Source organism: Python bivittatus, unplaced genomic scaffold (assembly GCF_059951505.1).
Source record: "Python bivittatus isolate LINGU-HERP-01145 unplaced genomic scaffold, Pbiv_v1 ctg000340_np1212, whole genome shotgun sequence".
NCBI classification, from domain to species: Eukaryota; Metazoa; Chordata; class Lepidosauria; order Squamata; family Pythonidae; genus Python; species Python bivittatus.
In genome coordinates this window covers 19,806,253-19,832,081 of record NW_028277056.1, presented here as the reverse complement: position 1 = coordinate 19,832,081, position 25,829 = coordinate 19,806,253, and the positions used below count along the sequence as shown (strand labels likewise).

At 37.1% G+C, this 25,829-nt stretch overlaps 1 protein-coding gene across 1 annotated transcript in view; it reads left to right on the top strand.

Moving 5' to 3' along the window:
- The window catches only part of LATS2 (large tumor suppressor kinase 2), a 50,739-nt gene that overhangs the window by 6,616 nt on the left and 18,294 nt on the right, over positions 1 to 25,829 (top strand). Inside the window, exon 2 of the mRNA XM_088140672.1 lies at positions 3,078 to 3,720. Within this exon, the coding sequence (XP_087996798.1) occupies positions 3,379 to 3,720 (342 nt within the window). The 5' untranslated portion in view covers positions 3,078 to 3,378. The remainder of the gene's footprint in view (positions 1 to 3,077; positions 3,721 to 25,829) is intronic.

The window sequence follows — 25,829 nt, the reverse complement described above, 5'->3', positions numbered from 1 at the left end:
TTAAGTAATGCCTTTGCTGAAGAGTTAGACCTTTCTAACTAACTTTCTAAGGCTTTGAGGATTCAAGAAAAACAGTATCATACTGACAAGTCTGCCTCCTTTTCTAAGGTTTATTGAGTGATGTAATTGGGATATGGTTAAACATACTGCCTGTTTAATGTACGTATTTCTTTGATAACTCCTTAGCACAAATAACTTTTCAGGAAGTCCATGCTATTTTAAAATATCAAAACTGTACCAATCTTGTATGAATGTCATAGTGATTGAGTCCAGTGTTGGCAGTGGACAGACAAGCTATGGTTTATGGGATTTACTTAATTTTTTTGGAATCCCAAGTTTAGATGCAAAGAGCTCAGCTAGGTAAAAAGTAATGGCAGGATGAGGAAGTTTCAACCCATGAGCCTTGCACTGAATATACAGCTCTTTATCTGAGTCAATAGATCAGGGATTCTAACATGCACTTTTCAAAGTATCTAGGAGATATGCCCAAAGACCTAATCAAAGATTACTAATAAACACTCCCATTTTGCAGATGCAGGACACTGAAGGCAAGCAGTATGTAATTCATACAGGGCTGGCCACCAGGTCAGAAACTTTTTTAAAAATTAGTTTTATTTAGTAATGCTAAAACCATTGGAAGTCAAGAGTTCTTGTTGATGTACAGTAAATCCTAAACTAAATCCACCTAGACCAGATGAGAAGGTCATATTCCCAAATATTCCTCTTAATCTGTTTTTAATTGAATTAAAGTGTAGTGCTATTAGATCTCAGAGCTTCAATGTACTTGTCTGGGTTGAGAAGCTGGGCCTTGTTACATGGATGGGAGACTCCTCATGAATACCAGGAGGGCTTTGGACTAGTTGGAAATACATCCCAAAAGAAGGGAATGAGAAAAGATCTTTGTATTGTTGCCAAGAAAACTACATGGACTTACAGGAGTCAAGTCTGAGTTAAAGGAGTCTTTGATTTTTTTAACTAGATATTATAGCTTACTTCAGTCAATCGCAGTACGTCATTTTTAATACATTTAACTGGTGATTTGGAAGAGGAATAAGTGCCCCAAAGAATTTAATGTGTGCACTCAGTTATTGTAAAATAAATGTGTATGGCTTATCTTCACATTCTTCCAGTGTACATGTGGTCTTTGCAGTTATTTATAGAGGAAAAGGGGCTTTCCATTTTTCCAAAAATCGTAGAAGCTGGAATGAAAATAAGCCTTCTTTCCAAAGCAGTGACAGAAATGACTGTGGTTTATTCCCATTCTGCATCACGGATACAGAGGAAAAATACTTAAATACTTAATTTTGTTTTGCATATTCCTTGCCAAGGCTTCCAGGAATATCAGTAATATTTCTGAGATGCTTGGTACTCCATTAAGTCAGCTGCAGGAAAGTCTCTTCTACTCCTCTGATTATGATGAAGGTATAATAATGATAATGAACATACTAGTCTTGAAAGGGTTCGGGTTGAAAGGACTGCAAGAGCCAGTTTGGTCTAGTGGTGAAGGCTCCAGGTTCGGAAGCAGGAGACTGTGAGTTCTAGTCGCGCCTTAGGCATGAAAGCCAGCTGGGTGACTCTCTCTCAGCCCAACCCACCGCACAGGGTGGTTGTTGTGGGGAAAATAGGAGGAGAATAGGTACGCTTGCCGCCTTGAGTTATTTATAAAAATAATAAAGGCAGGATAAAAATCTTTTAAAAAAAGATTTTTTTGTTTTTAGTTGAAAGGTAGGGTTGCCATATACATTTGCTCAGGAATTTGATAACAGAGTCCTAATTATGCATTTGGCTCTGAAAAGATCTCCTGCATGAGTGCCAGTGAATGGGAATCGTATGAGAGCATTAAAATGCTGAAGATACATACTGCAGGTCATACTGCTTTGGAGCTACATTGATTTGATCCGAGAAGAAAGAAGACACCCAGACCAGGGAGACAATATTGCTTGAAATTAGGAAGCCTGATTGATCTACCTTTTCATGAATGCTTGGGTGGGTTAGGTCCAAACCTCTCCAACTCAGCCTTGCTTTCTTAAAGAAGTCATCATCTAGTGGTTTGTGACCATCTGGGGTGTGTGTGTGTGTGTGTGTGTGTGTCTTTGGTTCAGCATGCTTCTCGTAGGCTTCTTGATTCCATCTCCAGCCTTTCTGGTCTGGTCTCTGTGGGCTTCATCATTCATCATTCATTCCTTTTGGGTGACCCTGTTTTTTCTGGGAACAATGGTCAATGTGCTTTGTCCCACTGTACATATGTTTGTGAGCTATTATGACTCAACTATTGTACCGTGTTGCGAAGTGGAGGAAGGCAGATTTCCTGATCATCTTGCTGCGTGTAGCAGTTTATCTCATCATGTTTTTATCCCAACCACATTCCATTCCCCATAACTTGCTTTTGAGCAACTTGCCCTTTCCCCCAGTCCTGTTCTCTCTGTGTTGCACACTGTAGAATTAAACTATAAAAGTCTGTACCCATTCTCAGTTGCTGGAAAAACAATTCCAGATCCGAAAATGAATCTAGTGACCTATAAAGGCATTGGATCCATTCCTGTGGTTCTGTCATTATTGCCATTGATGAAACGATGTCCATTATTCCTCCTCAAAACTGAAGACAACATGAAGAAAAGATCTCATGATCATTTTTTCTGTGAAGCTCCCATAAGTGATTTGTGCAGTGCTACCTAATCATCATAGATCAAAGGTTGAAATCCCAGGCTTCTTGTTCTACTTTCAATACTGAGCTGTTTTTGTTAGTCCAGTTCTTTAGAATTTCCTTCTAATCAATCCCCTTGATATATAATGCTGTTAAAGGGAAAGATTAAGAGCTTCTTGTATGAGAAGGTTTTTTAATGCTGGGTTTAGTGGTGGATTGGTTTAATATAACACTTTATAGTTGATTCTAACTCTGAGGTATTTCTATATCCTACATAGTTTTTATCTTTTATTAATTGTTGCTTTTGGTTTTATAAGAAAAATACTTTATAAATAAAAACAAGGTAATTCCAGATTCTTTTTCATATCTTAAGACAAAAAAATTAAAGTAAGAAAGACTTGCATGGAAATATCTTTGTTCTTTTTTCTTTCAGACACTGGAGAAAAAAACCACAAGAAGTTTTAGGATTTCTCTCTAGCTATAGGAACCATAAAAACTGAGTGGAAGAGAAATGATGTCAGCTACTGCTCCATGACGATCCATTTGTGTGTCAGGGACGGGGAAAAGTGACAAGATTTGCCACAGAGGTTTGCCATCTACCTGCGAATTGCTATCAGGGAATAATGTTTTATAACAAACTGATATCTTCCAGGAGAACAAGGTTAAATATCTACATCCCTTTGATTATACGCAAAAGAAATCGGTATTGATGCTGAAACAAAATTGGATTAACCATGAGGCCAAAGACTTTCCCTGCTACTACTTACTCTGGGAACAGCAGACAAAGACTACAGGAGATTCGGGAAGGTTTGAAACAGCCTGCCAAATCTTCTAGTCAGGGATTAGCCATTGGACCAAGCGGCGAAAGTTCTCTGGACCCTAAAATTCTAGTGGGGAAAGATGCTGCCAGGCAACAGCAAATCCGACCAGCTGCCAAATTTGGAAATTACCAGAAAGCACTGCGAGAAATCAGATACTCTCTATTGCCCTTTGCTAATGAGTTGGGCACTACCTCTGCAATTGTTGAAGTCAATAGGCAGATGTTGCAGGAACTGGTGAATGCAGGATGTGACCAGGTAAGCATGCATTTAGAGCAGAGTTGTGCAAGGAAGCCATTCTGTGCCAGTTGTATTGAGTTCTGGATATGTTGGAAATATCGGTGGGCAGTTAAGCTCCTCTTGAGTGTGTGCAATGCATTCATTTAGGCCATGACTTTTGTCCTGTTGCCATTTCATATACTCGGCAACAGTATTTACTCTGTCATGTTAAATTGGTGTGGCGGGGGGGGGCTAAGCTAATGGCTAGGGGCCTACCTCATGCTAAATCAAGATTCTGTTAACCATGGTTTCTTGACTAAGCCAACAGTCATTAGGGTCACACATCGCACTAATTCACAAACAAGAGGTAAGCAACTTTCTTTGCCTAGGGGCCACACTTTTAAAGTTATGACGTTGGTCTGTGAGGGCTTCACATCCTTAACTGCACCAGGAAGACAGACCAAATATTTTCAGCTTAGACTTGTTTTGGGGGGGGAAAGTGAAGCTGGAGGCTTCAAGAATGAATGTGATGTGTAATGCATCCCTTTTAAACTTCATTTCAGTAAAAACATTACTTAAAATGTATCACTGAAAATCTGACATTTTGCCTATTGGGCAACATAGGATGGGGTAACCAAACGGGGGCTGAGGGCTGCATGTAGCTTGTAGGCCATGGGTTCACCTACAGTTATAAACCCTAACTTGTAAATCAGAATGTTAAGGGACACACAACATTCTAAGCCAACATTAATCAGACTATTTAATGTCATATGTGAATCCAGGCACTGTACTGTGCAGTCATCAATCTGAGGACTTTGGAATCTTAATGGTTGTGAACCAAGCCATTATGTTTTGTACCAACCTAGTAATCAATCATTTTGGACCACTTCTGCTTGCTGAAAATTGCCAGAAGGGTTCTACGTTCCTTTGGGTTCTTAAATATCTGCGACCGATGGTGATCAGGAGAAGCATTCTTCACTGCATTGGATTAATTCTGCTGCGTAGGAAGCTACTAAATCAAGCCTTTGATCCATCTAATCCAGTATTGTTTTTACCAACCTTTGTTTTGTTTGGCAACTCCAGAATGTCCCTCTAAAATCTTTCCGATAGGTGCTTCGTAAATAACAAGAGCTTGCGTGAAGCACCTTGTTTCAGAATGCTAAAGCAGCTTAGTCTTATTAGAAGCTTGCGCCAGCTTCCAGACCTCTGTGGCTGCTTCGGAAACTGCTCCTGACCCTCCCCACTGTTGTCCATGCAAGCTAATGTTTCCCTTCTCTGGTAATGCAGCTGCTTTAACAATTCAAAACGACGTGCTTTGTATGTGCTCCCATGCATTCCAAGGCATGTCTTGCAAAAGATTTGCACAGTCTCGCTATATGGAGATGCAAGGGATTACAATTTTGAACCTTCTACATCAACATTTTTCAAGCTTGGCAACTTCAAGATGTGTAGACTTCAATTCCCAGAATTCCCCAGCCAGCATGGTGACTGGGGAATTCTGGGAGTTGAAGTCCACACATCTTAAAGTTGCCAAGCTTGAAAAATACTTCTTCATGGAAAGCATGAACTGTACTACTGAACTAAAGGAAAGTACGACCGCTGACACATAACTGAGTAATAGTCTGCAAAGCACTGTGGCTGGGTTTGGGGGGGGTTGCTTTTGCTTTTGCCTAGTCCTCAGCTCTTATGCATTTATTGCAAATCATGTGATATAAACCCTGCAAAACCTGGAGTTCTAAATCCAATAACTAAAATGCCCTGAATTTTTATGTTTCCAATTGAAAGTTTAACACTGAAATCTAGCACATGCTGACTCGAAAATAAGCCCCATTAAGTTTACTGAATTCCTTCCTAAATGTGGCTGGGGAATAGCAACTGTTCCCACATTGTGTGAAATGGCCTGTTGTATTAACCCAGGCCTTGTGGTTGGTAAACTGTCACTTATGATTATCATTAGGTGTGATCCCAGCCAGTTGTGGCTTATTTAGCAAAGCATACTTAGGCAGGGAATGGCATAATGCGATATATGAACCCAGTCTGTTAAGCATTTTATATTTTATTTGTAAAACTGTATACAAAGAAGGTCTTAATAAAACCACTATTCTTAGTTTTGTTCTCTTAATAACATCTGTTTGAAGCTCACACCGCTATAGGTATTACTCTTTCAGCAATTACGAAGAAAGTCCTAGGACTTGTACAACTTCATGCCAAAAAGCATGACCTTACTCATTTTAAAAATATGAAGCCAGAAATGCTGCTAGGTGCCCATCAGTTGGTAAGCAAAACTTGCTTAGCTTGAAAGTGTTTGCTGCAGCCTTCAAGGAAGAGTGGAGCAGGAGTCAAGATGTGTTTCTTGCAGATCAGTAAGCCATTTAGAAACACCCCAGGCTATTAGACGTGGAATGCTGCAAGCAGTTATAGATAGCAGCTTTCAGAACTTTAATTTCACGGAATGCAACTGAGCATGTGATTGGAAGTGTTCAACCACTTGAAGAGGTTCAAATTGTATTGTGATCTTTCCCCTTCTCCCTCTTTGAAATGAAAAAGCTGGCAGGATTTTTTGTTTCCATTGTAAATCAGTACTGCTGATATACCTTGTTGAATTGCTTCAATTTGTCATCGTTAGGCTACAAAGGTGCCTTGAGCAACTGCGTCTACGCACTTGGGGTTTAGCAATATTGATCTAGTGGAGAAGTTTAACCCTTAGTTCCTATGAAGCTTGCATTTTGAGTAAAAAATTCTATGCCTGTGATAGAAGATAGAGTCCTTGAATTAAGCTCAGTTCCTGATGACTCTATATTTTTGGAAGAATACAGTTTTCCATTACTGCCTTCTGGTTTGTTTTACTTCCCACCATGGTCTGCAACCCTGAGATTTAGTGGTGGTCATTGTTGCTGTTGTTGTTATAAATCTGTTATTTAGATTTGTTAAGGGCACCTGACTCCAAAAAGACTTTGGGCAGCTTACCAAATGTCAACCGGATCTGATCCTGCTCAGCTCTTTCCAAGTCAGCAAAGTCAGTGGCCTCCAGGCTGCCTTTCTTGGTATTAGGATCAACAGAAACCTCAGGATTGTAGGGTAAAAATATTGTTGAAAAACATCTTGGAAGAAGACAAAGGCAGACCATTTCCTTAACTGAGAAAAATGCATAGACACATTTATGTTTCCACCAAGAGTCAAACACAACTCCATGGCATCTTCTACTTCATGCCACTGGAAACTCAGCCAAATCCTTCTGTTGTCAGTGCTCTGTTCTCTGGCATCTGGGGCTTCAGCAACTGTGGTTGTCAAAATGCTCAAGTCTGCACCCACTCCCAAGTTCTTTGCTTGGGCAGAACTGAGTGATATTCTGTTCTGCCCCAAAGGAGCTGCTGTTTAGGTTATGACAATGCCTTTCAAGGATCTGAAATACTACACAGACACTTGATCTTAGCCAAAAGGCTGAGAAGCAATGAGATATTGATAACTACTTATGGACAATATATATCTGAGAACATCTAGTTATGCCTATCTTAAAGTCGGGCTTGAAATTTGTTATGGCAACATTCTTGATTACATTGCAAAATCCTTTAAAATTGCTGTGATATAAATCCTGGTGAAAGCAGAAGACCTACTGTAAGATAAAAAATAAAAGCAGCAAAGAATACTGTGATTCCTGAAAAGCTAAGAAATTTATAAATTTTAGTTACAGCATGCTGGGCTAGATCAGTGTTTCTCAACCTTGGCCACTTGAAGATGTGTGGACTTCAATTCCCAGAATTCCCCAGTCACCATGCTGGCTGGAGAATTTTGGGAGTTGCAGTTCACACATCTTCAAGTTGCCAAGTTTGAAAAACACTGTGCTAGATGCATTCTGAAATTATGCTGTGGCATAAAGACTAATGCAACATTTTGTTGCATTTTTGATGGGTGACAAAGCTTTTTTTAATCTGTTGCAAGAGACCAACCTTCCTGTGTTTCTGGAAGATGCACTGCATGTTTATGATGCTTAAAAGGCTACTTGAGAAAGGGAACCATCATTGTCAGATTAAATGCTTGTTCGAACACTGGGCGTTTTCTTTGTCTGCTGGGAAAGTTAATAACACATTTCCTGGCAAAAAGCTTGTGATGGGAAGAGATGACACTGCTTTCATAATATGCAAGTGACTTACAGGGTGCTCTTCCCTAGTGAAGGTGGATGACACAGTTGATCAGGCAGGTAGGAGGAGCGAGATGGATGGGTATTCAATTACGCATAAATTTGGGAACACTTTGATTGTGAAGAAGAGGTTTTGCACAGCTATAATTGTAGAATGCATTATGAATTGTTCTCTCTTTTTAAAAATATGTACAACTCCAGCCAAAAATAATCTGATCTTGTCTCCTGGTGTCTGATTTCCTCCTTGGAAAAAATGTAATTTTTACACTTGCTAATTTTCCTGTAAAATTCACTAGTAGAGCTGAAGCCTTTTCCCCAAATTATTAATTAAACAGATATGTAAATAATTAGCCATAAGAGTTTCCAGTACTCCGTTTTTGTTTTTTTTTAATGACAAGGAGCATTTTTAGGTCTAAAACAAGACTGAGTATATTTCTCATTTTCTATGAATACGCAACTGAAGGAGAGGACAACAACAGTTTTGTAGAATTAGTATAAATAATCTTGGATTAAAAATTAGCTCTTCCAAATTGTAGGGCTGTGTAGTGCTTCAGATTCAAAAATAAAAAGGTGCTTCAGAGCACATGGGGACATACAATAGAGCACTTACCTGCAGTTTACCTGCAAGTAAACATTCTTTTCCCAGGACTGAACTGCAGCTGCAGAGGGCGCTTGCATAAGCTTCAGAAAAGACACAGTTGCTTTCAGGAGTTGCAGAGACAGGTGTTTTCATGCTCCAAAGCATCTTTGTGTCTTTGAATCTGAAGCACTGTACAGTCCTATTAAATTGACATATTCTTCCTTGCATTCAACCACATTGTGATAAACATTTATTTAATGTCATTGTTTATTTAATTTTAGTACAGATATTGGCGATTTTAAGAAATACCTGCTGACTTTCCAGTTATAGGTAATATAAAAATTAACAAGAAAGCATTTAGAATGCACTCAGTTGCCTGGTTCAAACAGGCCCAAATATGGTTTATTTGATTTTGTCTTAGTATGTCGTGTGGACCTAGCCAGTAGGTTTTGTAAAGCTAGCTGTATGGTTTGGCGCTATGTATGAATCCAGCTATTGTGGTTTGTTGAAAAAAACAGGGCTTAATGTAATCTAGTCAATATTTAATATTCAAGAGGCATTTTTTCCTCCTTTTTTATGATTTGTCATAGAAATCCTGGTTTCTATTGTTGAAAGATTTCAAAATATGCAGGTAGTACATTAGAGATATTTGGAAGCCAAAGGAACTACAGGTAGGGAAACGCTAGTCCTCCAGCTATTTTGAATCCCATGTCCCATGTCCCTAGCTATTAACCTCTGCTGGCTCAAGCTGATAGGAATTGAACTCCAGCTACATCTGTAGGTCATAGGTTCTCCACCAATACTATGTGCCAGGATTTTTTTTTCCTTAGATTTGGAGTAGACTATTTAGCTAGCTCACCAACTAGAATGCCAAAGGATTCAGTATCTAAAAACTCTTTTTTTTTTCATAAATATTGAAACAGATGGAGACTTGTTCTTTAAGGTGTCTTTGTAGAATTGATGACAGAGTAGTTTGCTATTATTACTTCCCTAGCTCTGATACCGATGATAGTTAAGAGAAAGTTGCCTATCAAATAATTTCTGCCATGGCACCCAGCCCTCTGGAACAGCATTCCCCCTGAGGTGAGATTGGCCCCAACCCTTCTGGCCTTCCGGAAGGCCCTCAAAACATGGATGTGCAATCAGGTTTGGGGATCCCAAGGACGTATGAAGCTGATTAAATGGTTACATTGTATATAGTTAGAGTGCACTCTCCTCTGTCTTTTTATGGAAGTGAGATGGGCTGCCATATAAATTTAAAAAATAACAACAACAATGATTTTATGTCTGCTGTTTTCCACAGTTCTTTTTCTGATATTGACATTGAAAATACAAACATGAGAGCACACTTTCTGGATTTAGATACCATGAATAGCTGTGATTTGTTGAACAAGCCATAGTGGTCTGCTTCACACATTAAGCTAAGTCATAAATTATGGTTTATAAACCACAATAGCTGGGTTAATATATCATGCTGTGCCAAAACCAAACCACGTTACAGCTTAGAGCACTCAACCAGTGTGTTGTGCATCTATCAGCTGAGCAACCCAGGGTCTTTTTGGCGAGTTTAGTTTGTAAAATATTGCGTATGCAGAATAATTAAAAGCAAATACATAACTTCTGCACCTAAAATCAGTTTCCTTAGAATAGGATGTGACTGCTTTGTATAAGCAGACTATATAAGTAATGCTATAATAACCCACTTGATATTATTTTGTCCATGGTTTTGGCTACATTAAAGAAAAATAAGGGGTTAAAAGAAATAAAACCATCTGTATAAGTGTGAGAACTACACACACTATATAAGTGTGAGAACTACATCTTATTTTGCAAAGAGAAAAAGGCTTCACCAAGTCATTGACATTTCTATTATTTGTGCATTCCTATTGTCAAAAAAGTAACTTCTGACCAAAAGGTTAAGAATGCTACTAATGCTTCAGGAAGTGATATCACAATATTATCAGGGTGTAGTGGTTCCTCTTGGAAGGTTTTTATGAAACCTTCACTCTTCTTGATAGCTTAGCCTTGACAGGATTCCAGATAGTTTTAGAAAAAAACCACAGAAGCTATGTTTTGCAGATAGACTGAATCTTCTTTAAAAAAGAAAAGCATATAGGAAAAAAAAACAGCTGCTTATTAGGCATTTCCAGTGATCTCCATCCAAGTTTAGGTTTGTAGCTCTGAATTTTTCTACATTTGTTTATTTTCAGATGGTCTCCTCTTGTTCCCTGGCCTCACAGAATGTTGATTTTGTAGTATGAAATGATAAATTCATTTTACTGATCAGGAAATATTTATCATTAGAAATTATTTCAGCAGAAATAGCAGAGCTCCTTGGTTGAAATGAATAATACCTTATGTCCAATGTAGGCATTTGTATTTATTGTTACAGTATTTATCCATGCAGATGTGTTCCTTAAGATTACAGATGATTAGAAAGAACTTACCTTCTTTTTTAATGTAAATAAAAAAGAGGATACATCATTACAGAATCTTTGGGATACAATGAAGGCTTATACAAGAGGTTTAATAATAGATTATACAAGGAAAAGAAACATAACGCAGAAAAAGACTTTTAAACTATTGGAGGATGACCATAAAAAATTGGAAGAAGAGTTACAGAAATCCCCGCAAAAAAAAGATATTAAAGCTAAAATGGATTTAATTAAACATAAAATGGGATTAATGGAAAAGGAGGAGCTGGCACAAAAAATTAGAAGTGCTAAACAGAATTATTTTGAAGATGCAAATAAACCAGGTAGATGGCTAGCTTATAAACTGAGAAAAGAGAGAAAATCAAAAGGATTAATCAATTGATAAATGAAGAAGGACAGATCTGCTTTGGTAATGAGGACAAGAAAAAAATTATACAAGATTACTATGGAAAATTGTACTATCAAGAGAATGTACAAGAAGAAGAAGTAAGACAACATTTACAGAAAGCGAAATTACCTCAGATACCTAAAGACATTGAAATAATGTTAGAGGGGAATATAACTATGATGGAACTAACAGAAGCTCTAAAAAGCAGAATGTCGGGAAAGCCCCGGGTCCAGATGGGCTGCCAGTGGAATTTTACAAAACCTTCCAGGACATATTGAGCCTTCAACTATTGGAAGTTATGAATGAAGTTATGACAAAGAAGAGGATACCCCAAACATGGACTGAAGCATATATTACACTTATACCAAAGGAGGACACTGACCCACAACAGGTTAAAAATTATAGACCTATATCTCTACTAAATTCAGATTATAAAATTTTTGCTTCAATATTGGCAGAAAGACTAAAAAGATATTTAAATAATTTTATCCATGCCGATCAAAACGGATTTTTGCCAAAGAGACAAATTAAAGACAACATGAGAGTAATTCTGGACACACTGGAATACTATGAGGCACACCCTGAAAAGCAAATGGCCCTGATATTTTTAGACGCACAAAAAGCCTTTGACAACGTGAATTGGCAATTTATGCTACTGCAACTGGAACAAATGGGCTTTGGTAGAAAATTTACCCAAGCCATTGAAACAATATATCATAAACAGACTGCAAAAATCATGATAAATGGAGATTTAACAGAACAGATAGACATAACAAAAGGGACGAGACAAGGTTGTCCACTATCGCCCTTGTTGTTTGTCTTAACACTAGAAGTGTTGAACAGGAATATAAGAGAAGAGAAAGAAATAAAAGGAATGAAGATTAAAAAGGAAGAGTACAAATTGCAAGCTTTTGCAGATGACCTAGTATTTATACTAGAGGACCCACTGGAAACAGCACCTAAATTAGTTGAAAAGATAGAAGAATATGGAAAAGTAGCAGGACTAAAAATAAATAAAGACAAAACAAAGATATTAACAAAGAATATGCTAGCAAGGCAAAAGAAAGAATTGGAAGAAGTCTTGGAAATACAGGTTACAAACAGGGTTAAATACCTAGGGATATACATTACACCAAGATGTAGTACATTGAAGGAGGATAATTATCTTAAACTTAAACGACAGATTGTAATAGATCTGACAAAATGGGAGAATTTACAATTATCAATGACTGGGAGAATATCCACTATTAAGATGAATATATTGCCTAGGATGTTATATTTATTCCAGACAATTCCAATTCGTTTAGGGAAAGAGTTTTTTGATGATTTAAATAAAATTGTATTGAAATATATCTGGCAGGGCAAAAAGCAAGAATAAAGCTTAAATTACTACAAGATGCAAGAGTAAGAGGTGGGTTTGCCTTGCCTAACTGGGAATTATACTATCAGGCGACAAATCTGATGTGGGTAAAGGACTGGATAACTTTAAGAAATAATAGACTATTGACTTTAGAGGGACATGACCTGTTGTTGGGCTGGCATGCTTTCTTATGGTATAAGGGAACGAAAACACAGGGCTACTTTAGAAGGCACTATATTCGAGAGGCATTGTTTTTAAACTGGGAGAAGATAAGAAGACAATATTATTTAAAAGTTCCACGATGGATATCCACTATTGAAGCTTTTTCTTATCCAATAACATATAAAAAGGAACAAACAGTTAGATATACTGAGATATTGAATGAAAAGGGTGAACTTAAAACTATGCAAGCGTTAGAAGAACAAGGTATAAAAATGAACTGGTTTTCATATTTGCAAATACAATCTAGATTTGATAAAGATTTTAAAACAGAAGGTATCTATGATGAGCTGACTGTTTTAGATAAAATTTTGATGGGCACTGATGAAAAGGTGATTAAAAACTTTATGGACATTTACTAGAATTTAAGATGGAGGAAGAACAGGTTAAAGATACAATGATTGCATGGGGGAAAAATTTTGGATATGGAATTGATTTAGAGAAGTGGCAAAAACTATGGTCTCAAAACTATAAAATGACAATGTCAACTGCATATAAAGAAAACTTGTATAAGATGTTTTATAGGTGGCATTTACCTCCAGCAAGGATTGCGAGAATGTATAAGAACAAGTCTGATAAATGTTGGAAGTGTCATCAGAAGCCCGGTACATATTACCATATGTGGTGGACATGTCCAGAAGCTAAAAGATATTGGATTAAAATCCACACATGGTTGGAAAAAATGACAAAACAACATATAGACTTTAAACCAGAGACATTTCTATTAGGAATTATACCTGAAACATATAGTAAAGAACTGAAATATTTGATTGTAAATGTTTTGACAGCGGCTAGAATTGTATTTGCTAAAAACTGGAAAAATGAAAAAGTACCTATGCAGGAGGAAGTTATTAAGAAAATTATGGAATGTGCAGAGATGAGTAAATTAACATTTGAAATTAGAGAGCAAGAAGATAAACAATTCTATATGATATGGGATCTGTTTTATCAATGGTTGGATGAAAAGATATAGTAATGTAATAGATCAGCAAATTATATAATAGAAACTTGACAAACTGATATAAATTACTATATATATATATATATATAATCAATGGATAAAAATGATATAAATCTTATTATGAAAGCTGATGTTATAGACTAGTAACAAATGAATAATAATTGATAATTGATAAATATATAAATATATGTTAGATAGATGACATGAGATTTTATATAAATGATGAGTGAAGACTATGAAAGGATGGCACAAATGATTGGTAACTGGCTGACACACGGTTTAAAATGGAAGATGGTTTTTTTTAATGTTTTTTATGTTATTGTTTGTATGTGTTTGTTGTAAAAAATAAAAAATATATATAAAAAAAAAAGATTACAGATGATTAGCAATTAATTCCCAAGAAAGCCTTTGAGTTTATATATAACATCTGTGGAAGATAAAATGTAACAAAATTAGCTGTGGTCAGGATCTTGTTTGGAATCCAAAAACACAGGCATCATATACTATAAACCGTGAATTGGGTTTATAGATCACAGTGGCTGGTTTCACACATCATATTAAGCCATAATGTGGTTTGCTTAGTTTTGGCTTAGTATGTTGAATGAACCTAGCCATTGTGGTAGGTAAATAATGGTTCATGACTTATTACAACCCACCAAGAGACTTTGGCTACGTGCTGATTTCTTGTGCTTCCAGAGACATAGTACATGAAGAACAACAGAAAGAAGGGATGAAAATAGACTTCACCTATCTGTCATGGAAGGGGAGATCATTTAATTTGTATTGTTAGTTCTAGAGCTTGCAAATGCCTAAATTACCATATCTCACCTGGTGACAGGTAGTTGAATAAGAGAGATACACACGATAATTGCATGACTCACAATATGAATGTGGTTGTGAAGAGATAAACAATTTAATAGATCTTGAAAACAGAAAAGTCTGAAAACAGAGTTGCAGAAGACACCCTACGCTAAAAGACTGTTAATACCAGTAATATTGAGCATGTTATCAGTCAGGCAAGTATGACACGGTGCCTTGGAATGCACAAACTATATACCAATTTGTACTGGGGTATCTTTTAAAGCAACTTATAGAATATGGGGTGCAACCAAGACTTTCTGTTTTTTTCTCCTAGTTTGGGGGGCAAGTGTTGAGTATGTTTGCTTTTAAAATTATGTTAACCCCCTATATTACAGCTTGTGTATGTTTTCTTAACTGGAAGCATGCAATTTCTAACAGCTAGAGGACTGTCCCAGGCTTTGTTGCATATCAAGGGCCACCTACCAAAGTGAGTGGGTTCACGATCCTTGACGAGGCATATTTAGAAGCAAAATGGGTGTCTTAAACATCTGCAAAGCTTGCCCCTTAAACCCACCAGTTAAGGTAAAAAGTATTAAAGAAGGGGCTGAAATATTTGGCTTCATTCACTCTGGAGGGATTCAGGTGGGTTGTGTGTTTTTGCACTCTTCCTCTAAACCAATGTTTCTCAACCTTAGCAACTTTAAGATGTGTGGACTTCAATTCCCAGAATTACCAAGATTGGGAAACATTGCTCTAAACAATGGGAAACTCTGCTGCTATTTTTTTTAGCAGTGGTGATCACAAGAGGCACTGAGGGGCACAAAAAGGAGTTTGGGGACCATTTGTGGCCATGGGGTAATAGGTTGTCCATCTTAAGAAAAAGAGAAATCCTGGAAGAAGAGGATTCAGAGTAAAGATTCTCAGCTTTTACTTGTAAGAATTCACCAGCTTGGAAATGTAGCTTGTTTGTTGAAGCCCCAAATTCTAGAAACTTCAGACCATACTCCAAGATTGGGAACCTTATCATCAAGAGAAAAGAGACATTGTGTTATGGACGTGTATGGAGCTTATGCTAATACACGTCAAATTTAGGAATGAATTCCATCTGTAATTAGTTCATGCTGTCATAAAACTTTTGCAGCAATCTAGGTTTAGTAACTAATAATATGGCCGAAGTTGTTATATATACACATACCCATACACATCTTGCATGAAGTATATTTCTTAACTTACAGCATTTTTTACATTAGTGCCATGATTAAAGCAACAGAATGTTTAAACATATTTGAAACAGCAGCCACATTTTCAGAAGTCAGTAAAGGGTGGGAAGATTCATAAGCTAACTGGCCTCAAATATTTATGCAGGAGTCTCCAATTTTGGGGGCCACTGGACCCATTTGGAATTTTGAAAATGGTGGGGGAGGATATGGGCTGCCTTGTATATTTTATACTATGTATTTTACTCTGGACATTTTACGTTGTACACCACCAAGGGATGTGTGATTGTGGTGGTGTGCAAATATTTCCAAAACAAGGGTTTGGTGAAGGCCCCAAGGGGGGTATCTGACTTTGACTTTCATAAACAGCACATGGTGATTCCAGATTTAAGACTTCTAAACATACAAGTAGGAATCAATACCTTGAATTGAATCTAGCAACAAATTGGAAATTGCTGCAAATAACGTTAGAGTGGTATAATTGTCATGTAATAGTTAATACAGTATTTTCCTGTTTTCCAAGATGAAGGTCCTGCAGCTGTTGCTTGATTTCTCCCTGGAAGCTTATTCTTGGTCAGTTGTAGACACAGACAGAAATTGAGTAATATTACTGCAGCTGCTTTGCATGAAAATGCCTGACCTTTTGGATGTTTCATCTAGCTGATTCTTTTGCCTCCAGCAGGCACTGAACAATTCAGAAATTGTACCCTACCATTTTTGAACTCAAAGCAAACTGACGATGTATTTAAAGACTGCAATTGAGTCTGATCAGAAAGCTAACTGGGAAAGGATTAGTACAGTGCAAGTAAATACTAATAATTTATTAGATTTACAAGGCCAATTCAGAAAGGCTCAAGGTGGTGTACAGAATAAAAAACATAATAAGACAAAGCCAAATACAGAAATACCAAGATATTGGGGAAATTGTCTCCCCAATTGTTTCTACCCATCCTATCCACTCTGGCAGGAAGTGTCAGCTGGCAGGGCCCGGAAGGAGAGCCTTTTCTGCTGTGGCACCTGCCCTTTGGAACATCATTCCCCCTGAGATTAGATTGGCCCTGGCTTTATTGGCCTTTCATAAAGCCTTGAAAGCTTGGCTTTGTGCTCGAGCCTGGAGCCCTGGACGTGGATTAGAGCCTGTTTTCTGGGGGTATGGATGATAAGTTAGATCATGCCCAGCTGCTATGTATTTTTATTTTTGTTTTATATTATGTGTTTTGTGTTTTTATTTGTTTTATTGTAAGCCGTCTAGAGCAGTGTTTCTCAACCTTAGCAACTTTAAGGTATGTGGACTGGGAGTTGAAGTCCACTCATCTTAAAGTGGCCAAGTTTGGACAACACTGCCCTACTCTCTTGCAATTTAAAGAATGCTGGCCTAAGATTTAATAACAAAAAGTAACTACCCTATTCATCCCCACACACACCCTTCCTCTCCCTTATAACTTGAGCTGCATCATAACAGTGTCTGGTGTGGGTATGGAACCCCTGAAACTCCTAAAACAGTTGCCATCAGAGACTCTCCATTTCTGCATCCTGTTTTCTCCATCTTTCTGTGCCTGCATGGATCCTGGCAATGTTCTTGAACCTCTGTGCTCTCTCTTTGCTATCTGCCATTCCTTATCTCCTGCTGATTGTTTCCTCCAGCATGGATCCCTCCCACACTTTGCTCTTCCATCCACCATCTGCTGCTTCATCTCTCCACAGTCTGTTTTCTGGTCCTTGAATTGTCTAGATCCGCCTTCTCCAATTAGGAGCTCAGCTCTCTATGTATGGTGGATTATAAACTCCATCTTTCCCCAGTTAAGACCTCAAGAGGGAACCCAGCTGGGGAAGGCTTTTTACTCCCCCAGCACGTTTTGCCTTTGAAATATATCCAGGCAGGTTTTTTAGAAGCTTCAACTTTGTTAATCTAATCTAATATTCTAAAACTTATCTCCATTTTTCCCCTCTCTTTTATCTTTTACTCCCCTCTCCAAAGGACCTGTGTGTGTTTTGCTGCAGACTAGAGATTACTCTGAATTGGTGAATCAAACAATACATGCTTGCTGCTTCTCCCTAGAAGTCATTCAAAGAGTTTTGGTGCAACTTGGCACTCTCTTCGCACCTGATAGGAACCCAGGATGCATGTCTGTAGCTTACTCCCACATTTCATCCAAGTCTGTAACAAAATACAGATATAGCTTGAATGTCTGCCAATTCTTTTCTTTCCATCTACTTTTTGCTGCATTTTCCATTTTCCTTGACAAAGAGTCCAGAATCAAAAAGCCTGAACTGGCCTAATAAAAAGGTATTGTTTCAATATGGATTTTTACATTATTTTTCTGTCCAAACAGCTTTCTTTTACTTCTATGAAAGAAGTAGTCCTTCTGATCCAGCTGAACATAACTTAAGAATTGATGTAGGGAGTGATTCCTAATCTAAGCAATGAGCCTTTCATTCACGTGTTACAATATTATAGCATCAATACATTTGGGATTTGTATTATCAAATTATCCTTCTTTGAAAGATGGGGGGAAGAGAAGGAGAAATTTCATATGATCTGATATTTGTTTCTGAGGTAGTGTACGCACTGTTCTGTACATTTCACTGTACTTTTTTTTTTAAAAAGGATGATAATCTAATAAGTTGTATACAAGTAACATAAAGCATAATATATGTGAATAAAATGTATTTCAAACTTTCCTTGAACAGTAAAAGGATGAACTTCTGGCTTATAAAAAGAAGTGGCGCAATGTAGCAATTGTAGCTCTGGATTTAATTATGCCGCAGAAGTTCTGTCCTCTGAGCTAACAAGTTATTACATAAGCTGTGTTTGCATCCCACACTGATAGAAAATTCCCAATGATGAGTATGATTTAATTAGACCCTATTCAGATCAGCTAACCATAAGGATTTACTGCCTATCAAGTATTTCTACAGGGCACATTAAAGATAGAAATGACACTCTTTAAAGCAGATAATAGTAAACTTCTTCTAACCTTAAAGACAAAGGAGATTTTTTTTCAGTTTTAAAAATAAAATACCTTTCTGTGCTAAATGTATAACTATGCTGTCCACCAAACTCTTAATTTTCTCACTCGGTTCTCCACGTATATCCATAAACTGCGTTAGTGCTAGAGTGACATCACCCCATGCTTTTTATTGTCATTCTGCTACAATGGGTGTTGCACATTTCCAGAGAACAAGGATCATATTTGGCCTTCAAATAGTATATTAAAGCCTGTACAGTACTCCAAAAAGTAGTGGGCACAACAAGGGCCAACATTAATTTTAGCAGATAAGACGAATTGCGGATCATGAATTGTACCATTTTCCCCTTTTGTCACATTCACAATTATAATTTGATAATTTTTTGCAGCCACTGAGGATCATGCCCAAAGCTTTTGCAGAATGCATGTCTGCCACGAACTATCCAGTAATAATTTTGTCATTCAATAGGGGAAGAGTCTTGTTACTAAAGGTGCAGCATTTGAGCAATAGTTCCATCTAATTTCATTAGTAATTGCTCCCCAAGTTGCCTGTAAGAAGGCTTGTATCCTCCTATGCATGTTGTAGTTCAGCAACATCTGAAGACCCACAGAATTCCTACTTCTCCATTACAAAATAGCATGGTTATGCTCTATCTTCTTTATCTGTATCAAGTATCTTTAATCATTTACAAATATAGAAAAACCATCACATTTGCAAATTCCTTTTTTGTTATTTATCTGATTCTAGCATATATAGATAAAAAAGATACGTATCTTTTTTAAAATGTTCATTAAACTTTTTTTTTTTTTTAAATTCAGTTTTAAGAAGTACCTTGCTCGGGCTAGTTCAGTTTGCCAACTGCATCTTCTGAATACTTTGTGTAGCCTTATCAGTTTCTCTGAGTTCTTTGGGAAAACAATTTAACAGAAATAGGGGTAGGACAGTATTCCTTAAGGGTATAAATTTTAATTAATCAATGGTCAGTGTATCAAAGTATCAGGCAATTTGTTTAAGGCTTATGCACATCTTTAACATGTTTTTCTGTGGGAAGCTTGATAACTTGATCTGTACACACAGCTGATGGACTTCTTACGTTCTGCCTGACAGAATTATTCTTTTTGAGTCCTGAGAATGTTTATAGACAGAACAGATTTTGTACATACTTTACATTTATCTTTGTGACAACAGAGAAGGAATTAATAGAAGCTAGTCATTTCAAAAGTAGCGACTGCAATGCTGAAATGATTACCGTATTATACTTGTTATAAATACAATGTCAGCCAGCAATACTTTTTATAAATATAGTATTTGGCAAAAGTGCGTATGGTAAAATTAGCGAAATGCATCATTGATACTAATGACGGAGAATAACCTCATCACAGCAGTTCATTGAAAGTGCTATCCAGACAGATTACTTACCCTGAAAGTTGGGGTCAAGATGTTGCTATCAAATGTATTTGTGTTTGTGGCTGCGGGTGAGTGCGAGGGAATGAATGGTTGCTATTTATGATGCGGTATAATTACACTCTGACAGCTGAACACATGGAGAGTATGTCTAGATGAGAACTAGTAGAACATCTGTGGAAAAAAAGCCTGTTGTCCCAGTGCATTACTCTCTTAAGAAGCTGAGTATCAGACAGCGCTATTTATTTTAAATGCAGATAAAAACAAACAAGCACATCTTGCTTAAATGTCATTTTGTGTATGTTCTGTTTTACAGAAGAAAATATAGCCAGATCTTACAGTCACATCTGATATCCCTTAGCATAGCTGTGATATTTTCCTCATTAGAATTGTCTTGCAAATTGGACTCTTTCTTCCTCTGCCTTACTTGAGTACGTTTGCAAATTGCCATGCGTGAATGAATAAACTACCACATCTGCCATATTTAAAAAGTGCATTTGAAGAGGATGGTGAACTTTCTCTTGCCTTCTTGAATTGAAGAAAGATGTTGCTATGTCACGTAGAGGATGCGAAGCTTTTTCTTAGGGACATTGCCCTCAGTTGACTCAGCTGAGTTACATTCAGTGGTGGTGCCAGAACAAAACTGGGAAAAAACATGACTTTCCTCTGTGCATTCCATAGCTTCCTTATTCCTCTGCACAGCCATAAGTTGCTGAGGATTTCTCAGCTCAGTTTTAAATGTTCTCCTGCAAGCCAAGTTTTTAACAATATATTTTGACACATTTGTAAGACATTAAAACTATCAGAACCATTTTTTTCCCTTTTGCAGAATCTCATTTCTTTTGTGGCAAATACTTGGTGCATATTGCTCAATGCATTTACCACCCTTAATTCATTGCTCCTCTCCCAAAATAATACTTTATACAATTGATGAAATGGACTTTAGTCTGTCAAAGTCTGTGTAATAATGAATTATTTTTTAAAGTGCCACCATACTTTTCTGTGGATTTTCAAATAACAAATTACCTTTAGAAATTCTAAAATTTCCTTTTCCTTTTATGCAAACCTTCACTGAAGGACCAGTGTTGGACCAATTAGGAGTATTGAGCTTGATGCCTGAACTGATTTTGTGGCATTCAGGATAGAAGCATAAATGGAAGTTATGGTTAGGGTGGAATATAGTTTTGTGCAGCTCACTGAAGCACAAACCATCCAATGCCACATTAGCCTAGTGTGTTGTGTGAACCCATCCTATGTTGTTACTGTATGGTTCAGTGTCCATGCAAGTCCAGAACATTAGGTTAGTTAAATAAACCATGGTTCAGCTAATAATGAGTAAGTCTGAGCTTGTGTAAAAGATTGGCTAACCTGCAATATATTCAGTCAGGACTCCTGGCCCTGGTCATAGTCCAGAGAGAGCAGCAAAGCGGCAGTCAAAGGTCATGTAATATATTCAGTTGCTTTCTACTCTTTGTGCCCCTGTAGACATCATTTTGCCAGGATTACCTGTCAGTAGCTGCTCTCTTGAGTTCTCATAAGCTCTTGCTTGTGTCATGCCTGGTAGTATCTACTTTCTTCTGTCAACTTCTTTTTCAGTTGCCTTTTTATTAGGCTTTTCCAAACATCAGAGTCTTCTCCAGTGACTCTTGCCATTGCATTATGTGTTCAAATGAGCTTCGATAGCACTTCAATGAGCCACTATTATGTGAAGTAGGGTTTTACTTCACATAATATTTAATTTGGGGAGGGGAGAGGTTTGCAGTCCAAAGTGCTGTATTCTCAACAGTTTTATCCAGCACCTCAGTTAAAAGACATCAGTTTTTCTTTATTCAGCTTTTCTGGTGATACAATTCTCCTATATTACAGCTTGGAAAACCAAGGCCTTAATCATAGGAACCTTTGTTGTCAATATGATGTCACTGCACTGTCTACAGTTGTTAGGAATTGTCTACAGTTGTCATAGTCTTTCCCTCAAGTAGCAGTTGTCTCTTTATTTCATGGCTGCAGTCACCATTACCATGACTTGATTAGCTTAGGAAGATAAAATATATTACCACTTAACTTCATCTTTTTGCATTGGGTTGGCGTTATCTGTTGATACTTTCTTAAATTAGTTTTTTTAATACTGAGCAGCAGACTGGCTTTGGCACTCTCTTCTTGCAGTTTAATTGGCAGTTAGTAAATTATGTGATGCTTGCTTTCAAATATAGAATAATTAAATGTGTTTTGAAGATGCTACAAAGAAATCAGATAGCAAAACAAAAGTTCTCTATACATATCACTTGAAACATCAAGAAATATCAAGGAAGAAAGGCAGAATATACAGGTGGTCCTCACTTAACAACTGCAGTTGGGACTGGCAACTCAGTTGCTAAACGACACAGTCATTAAGTGAAACATCACATGACCGCAACTGACTAATTTTGTCAGTTCTGCTGTGGTCATTAAGTGAATCACACACAGTTGTTAAGTGTGATGTCACATGACCACAACTTGCAACTTCCTGCTGGCTTCCCCATTGACTTTGCTTGTCATAAGCTGGCTGTGAAGATCACAAATTATGATCACATAACTGCAAGATGCTGCAACCATCATAAATGCACCTTGGTTGCCAAGCACCCAAATTACGATCATGTGACCATGGGGATGCTGCGAACCATTGTAAGTTTGAGTACTGGTGGTAAACCTACTTTTTCAGCATCATCATAAGTTCAAACAGTTGCTAAACAGGGCAGTCATTAACCATGGATTACCTGTATATTGGATAAATAACATATTGAGGGCTGTCAAGGATTTCATATGCTAAGGTTTTGCATTGTAATACAATGAAGCGCATTCAGCTGCTAAACAATGAGGAGAAACAAGCATATAAGCTATAGCTGTTGAAAATACATTCAGCATTACAAGTACATTTTCCTTGTGTGAATTCAAAGTGTATTTCAATCCACAATATTAGAGACTGACTTTGAAAAAAAAGATGTTGATCTGATCTAATATGAAAATTGTTTTATTTATTCGAGAGATTATTGTTCTTTCAATTTAAAAAAAAATAGAATAATAGCATATAATTCCTACAGCCACAAATCCAAAGATTAAAATAAAAGGCTGTATAAAATGGATCCATAAATCCAAATAAATAAATATAGATGTCTAAAACTATGCTGGGTTTTCAGCAAATCTGGAAAATGCTGCTGAAAGGAAGGCTCCATTATAAAATGGCCTACCCCAATCTGGTGGCCTCCAGATATATTGTTATAGAGATTAAATCAGTTTACATCCATAATTTTGTTATTTTCCTCGTTATTAGGGATTTGTACTGTTTCTTTTTTGAAATAGATATTAGTACTAGGATCAGCAGAGATAATGCTGAATAGCAGAAGCATTTATCTCCAAGTTTAACTGTTTGCAGAATTTTGACCTGTGGTTGTCTGACTGAAGGTCACTTGGGAAGTTCTTGACAGCATGCAGAATGGCTTAAATAAAAATCTAGTTGATTTTATTTTTTACCCCAACCATATCTTCTGGTATGCCCTGTGGCCACTGCTAATATTAGCTAATTTATAATTTATCCATTATATTTGGACAGCAAAAGACATGCACAAGTGTTTTGAATGTTTTGCTGCTAGCAGGGGCACATCAAAACCTGAGCATCATTAGGAAGAGTAGGAACCTATTTTTTCATCCTGAAAAAGTGAACTCTGAAACGGAAACTCTTTGCCAAGTCCTTCAGCCTGGTAAGTAATCTGCCATCAACTCTGACCCTGTCATTCTAGTCAAGTTGGCAAGGGACAGTCTTTGCCCTGCTAGGCTGAAGGTCTTGGCTAATAGCCCTGCATTTGAGAAATGCGCAGTCTGTCCAAATTTAGAAGATACAGTCATGGAGGGTGATGTTCATTTCCAGGTGAAAGTGCCAATTAAGTTGTATCTCATGTTCAAACAGGTGTGGTAATAGGGACCAAACAGAAACAAAGGAAATGGTTAAATGTTATTCATAGGCTACCAGCAAACTGCCCTAGTTTTAAAAGATACGGAAGACATAACAAAAGAATTTTGCTGGATGAAAAATTTATCTAATAATAGTGTTTAGTTCCCATAGAGGCCAGCAGGATACAGGATATGAATGGATAATGCTCTCCAACTTCTGTTCAGCAAATGGTACTGAGAGTCATACTGCCTCTGCATATCAAAGAATATATAGCCACCGTGAATTGAAAGCCACGATTACTTCTTATAGTAATTATTTATTTTTAGATTGGTACTTTGCAAAGATGTATTTCTTTTACATTTCTTAATTTGACTACCTTTCAGTTTTATTGGATGACCTTAGATTCCAGTATTATGAGAGAGAAAATCTCCCTTTCTACACCATGCATCTTTAGATATTTCTCTCATACTCATCCCTCCCAATTTAGCTATTTCTGAAGCTATAAAAAGTCAGTTAGAAAGTTGTAACTGATGCTCATACAGTAGGTCCCTTGATCAATGTTAAGTGTTTGTTTCATCTTTTTGAAGGGCAGTTACAAAAAAATTGTTCCATGTATGAATACGTCACTAATCTAAATCACGGCATCATATTGGTAGTTTTATTTTCAGCTCCTTTCCTAATGATCCCTAATGTTTTCATTAAGCCCAGCAGTACTTTTCTGGCCAATCACTGCCCATCTCAGACTTCCATCAGCTTATATGTGGAATTAGGATTTTGGCTCCAGTGTGCACAACTGTATTATACTATATTTGTTATTTTAATTCCACCCTCCCAGTTTGGAGACATCTCTTTTGGGGTTTCTTTGTTTGAAGTACCCTAAATAATTTGATACAATACTAGCAAAGTCAGCTAACTCACTCACTAATCCTAGATTAATTACTGTATGAACCAATATGTATGCTGGGAAGTTTTCACTATTTAAATTCTCTACTGTATAAATTATTAATGTATTCTTCCTCTCTGCTTTCTGTTCTTTAGCTAATTACTAAGTTAAGGGGAGCTCTACTCTTACGTGATTACTGTGTTTTCTCAAGAACCTTATCAAAAGCCTTTTTATGAGTTCAGGCAACCATTGTCTATCACATTACCTCATTCACATGCTTGTTGACACTCTCAGAAAATTCGAAAAGGTCAGAGAGACAGCAGTGTTGATGATTCCTTAACAAGCTTTATCTTCGTATAAACCTGATCATTTTAGCTTTAATAACACTAGCACTAGTTTACCCAGAACAGATGTTTCCTGGATCCTTCTTGGTTCCTGTATAAAAATGAACCACTCCTCAGTCCTGTTCTTAGGGACATTGCATATATATTTGCTAAAGGGTCAGCAAGTTTATGTTTTAGTTCTTTAAAAACTCTTGGATAGATTCCATCTGGATCAGAGGATTTATTTGTTTTCCATTTGCCATTTAGATGTAAAACATACCTTGTCAGCACAATCTTTCCTCAGATTTCTCTCATTAAATTATCAGTTCAGATACAGCTATCTGCACTAGGATAGTATGTGCTGAGTACTAAAATGCTTTGGGGACATAGCCTAGTCATACTGCTCTTACATAGGAATCTGCCCTTCTGAAATTTCTAGTTTATATGACACTGTACCTTCTTTCTGAAGTGCAAAGTGACAGTATTTCTCCTAGGCTTTTATCCTGAGATGACAATACCCCCGTGTCCCAGAACTGTTTACCAA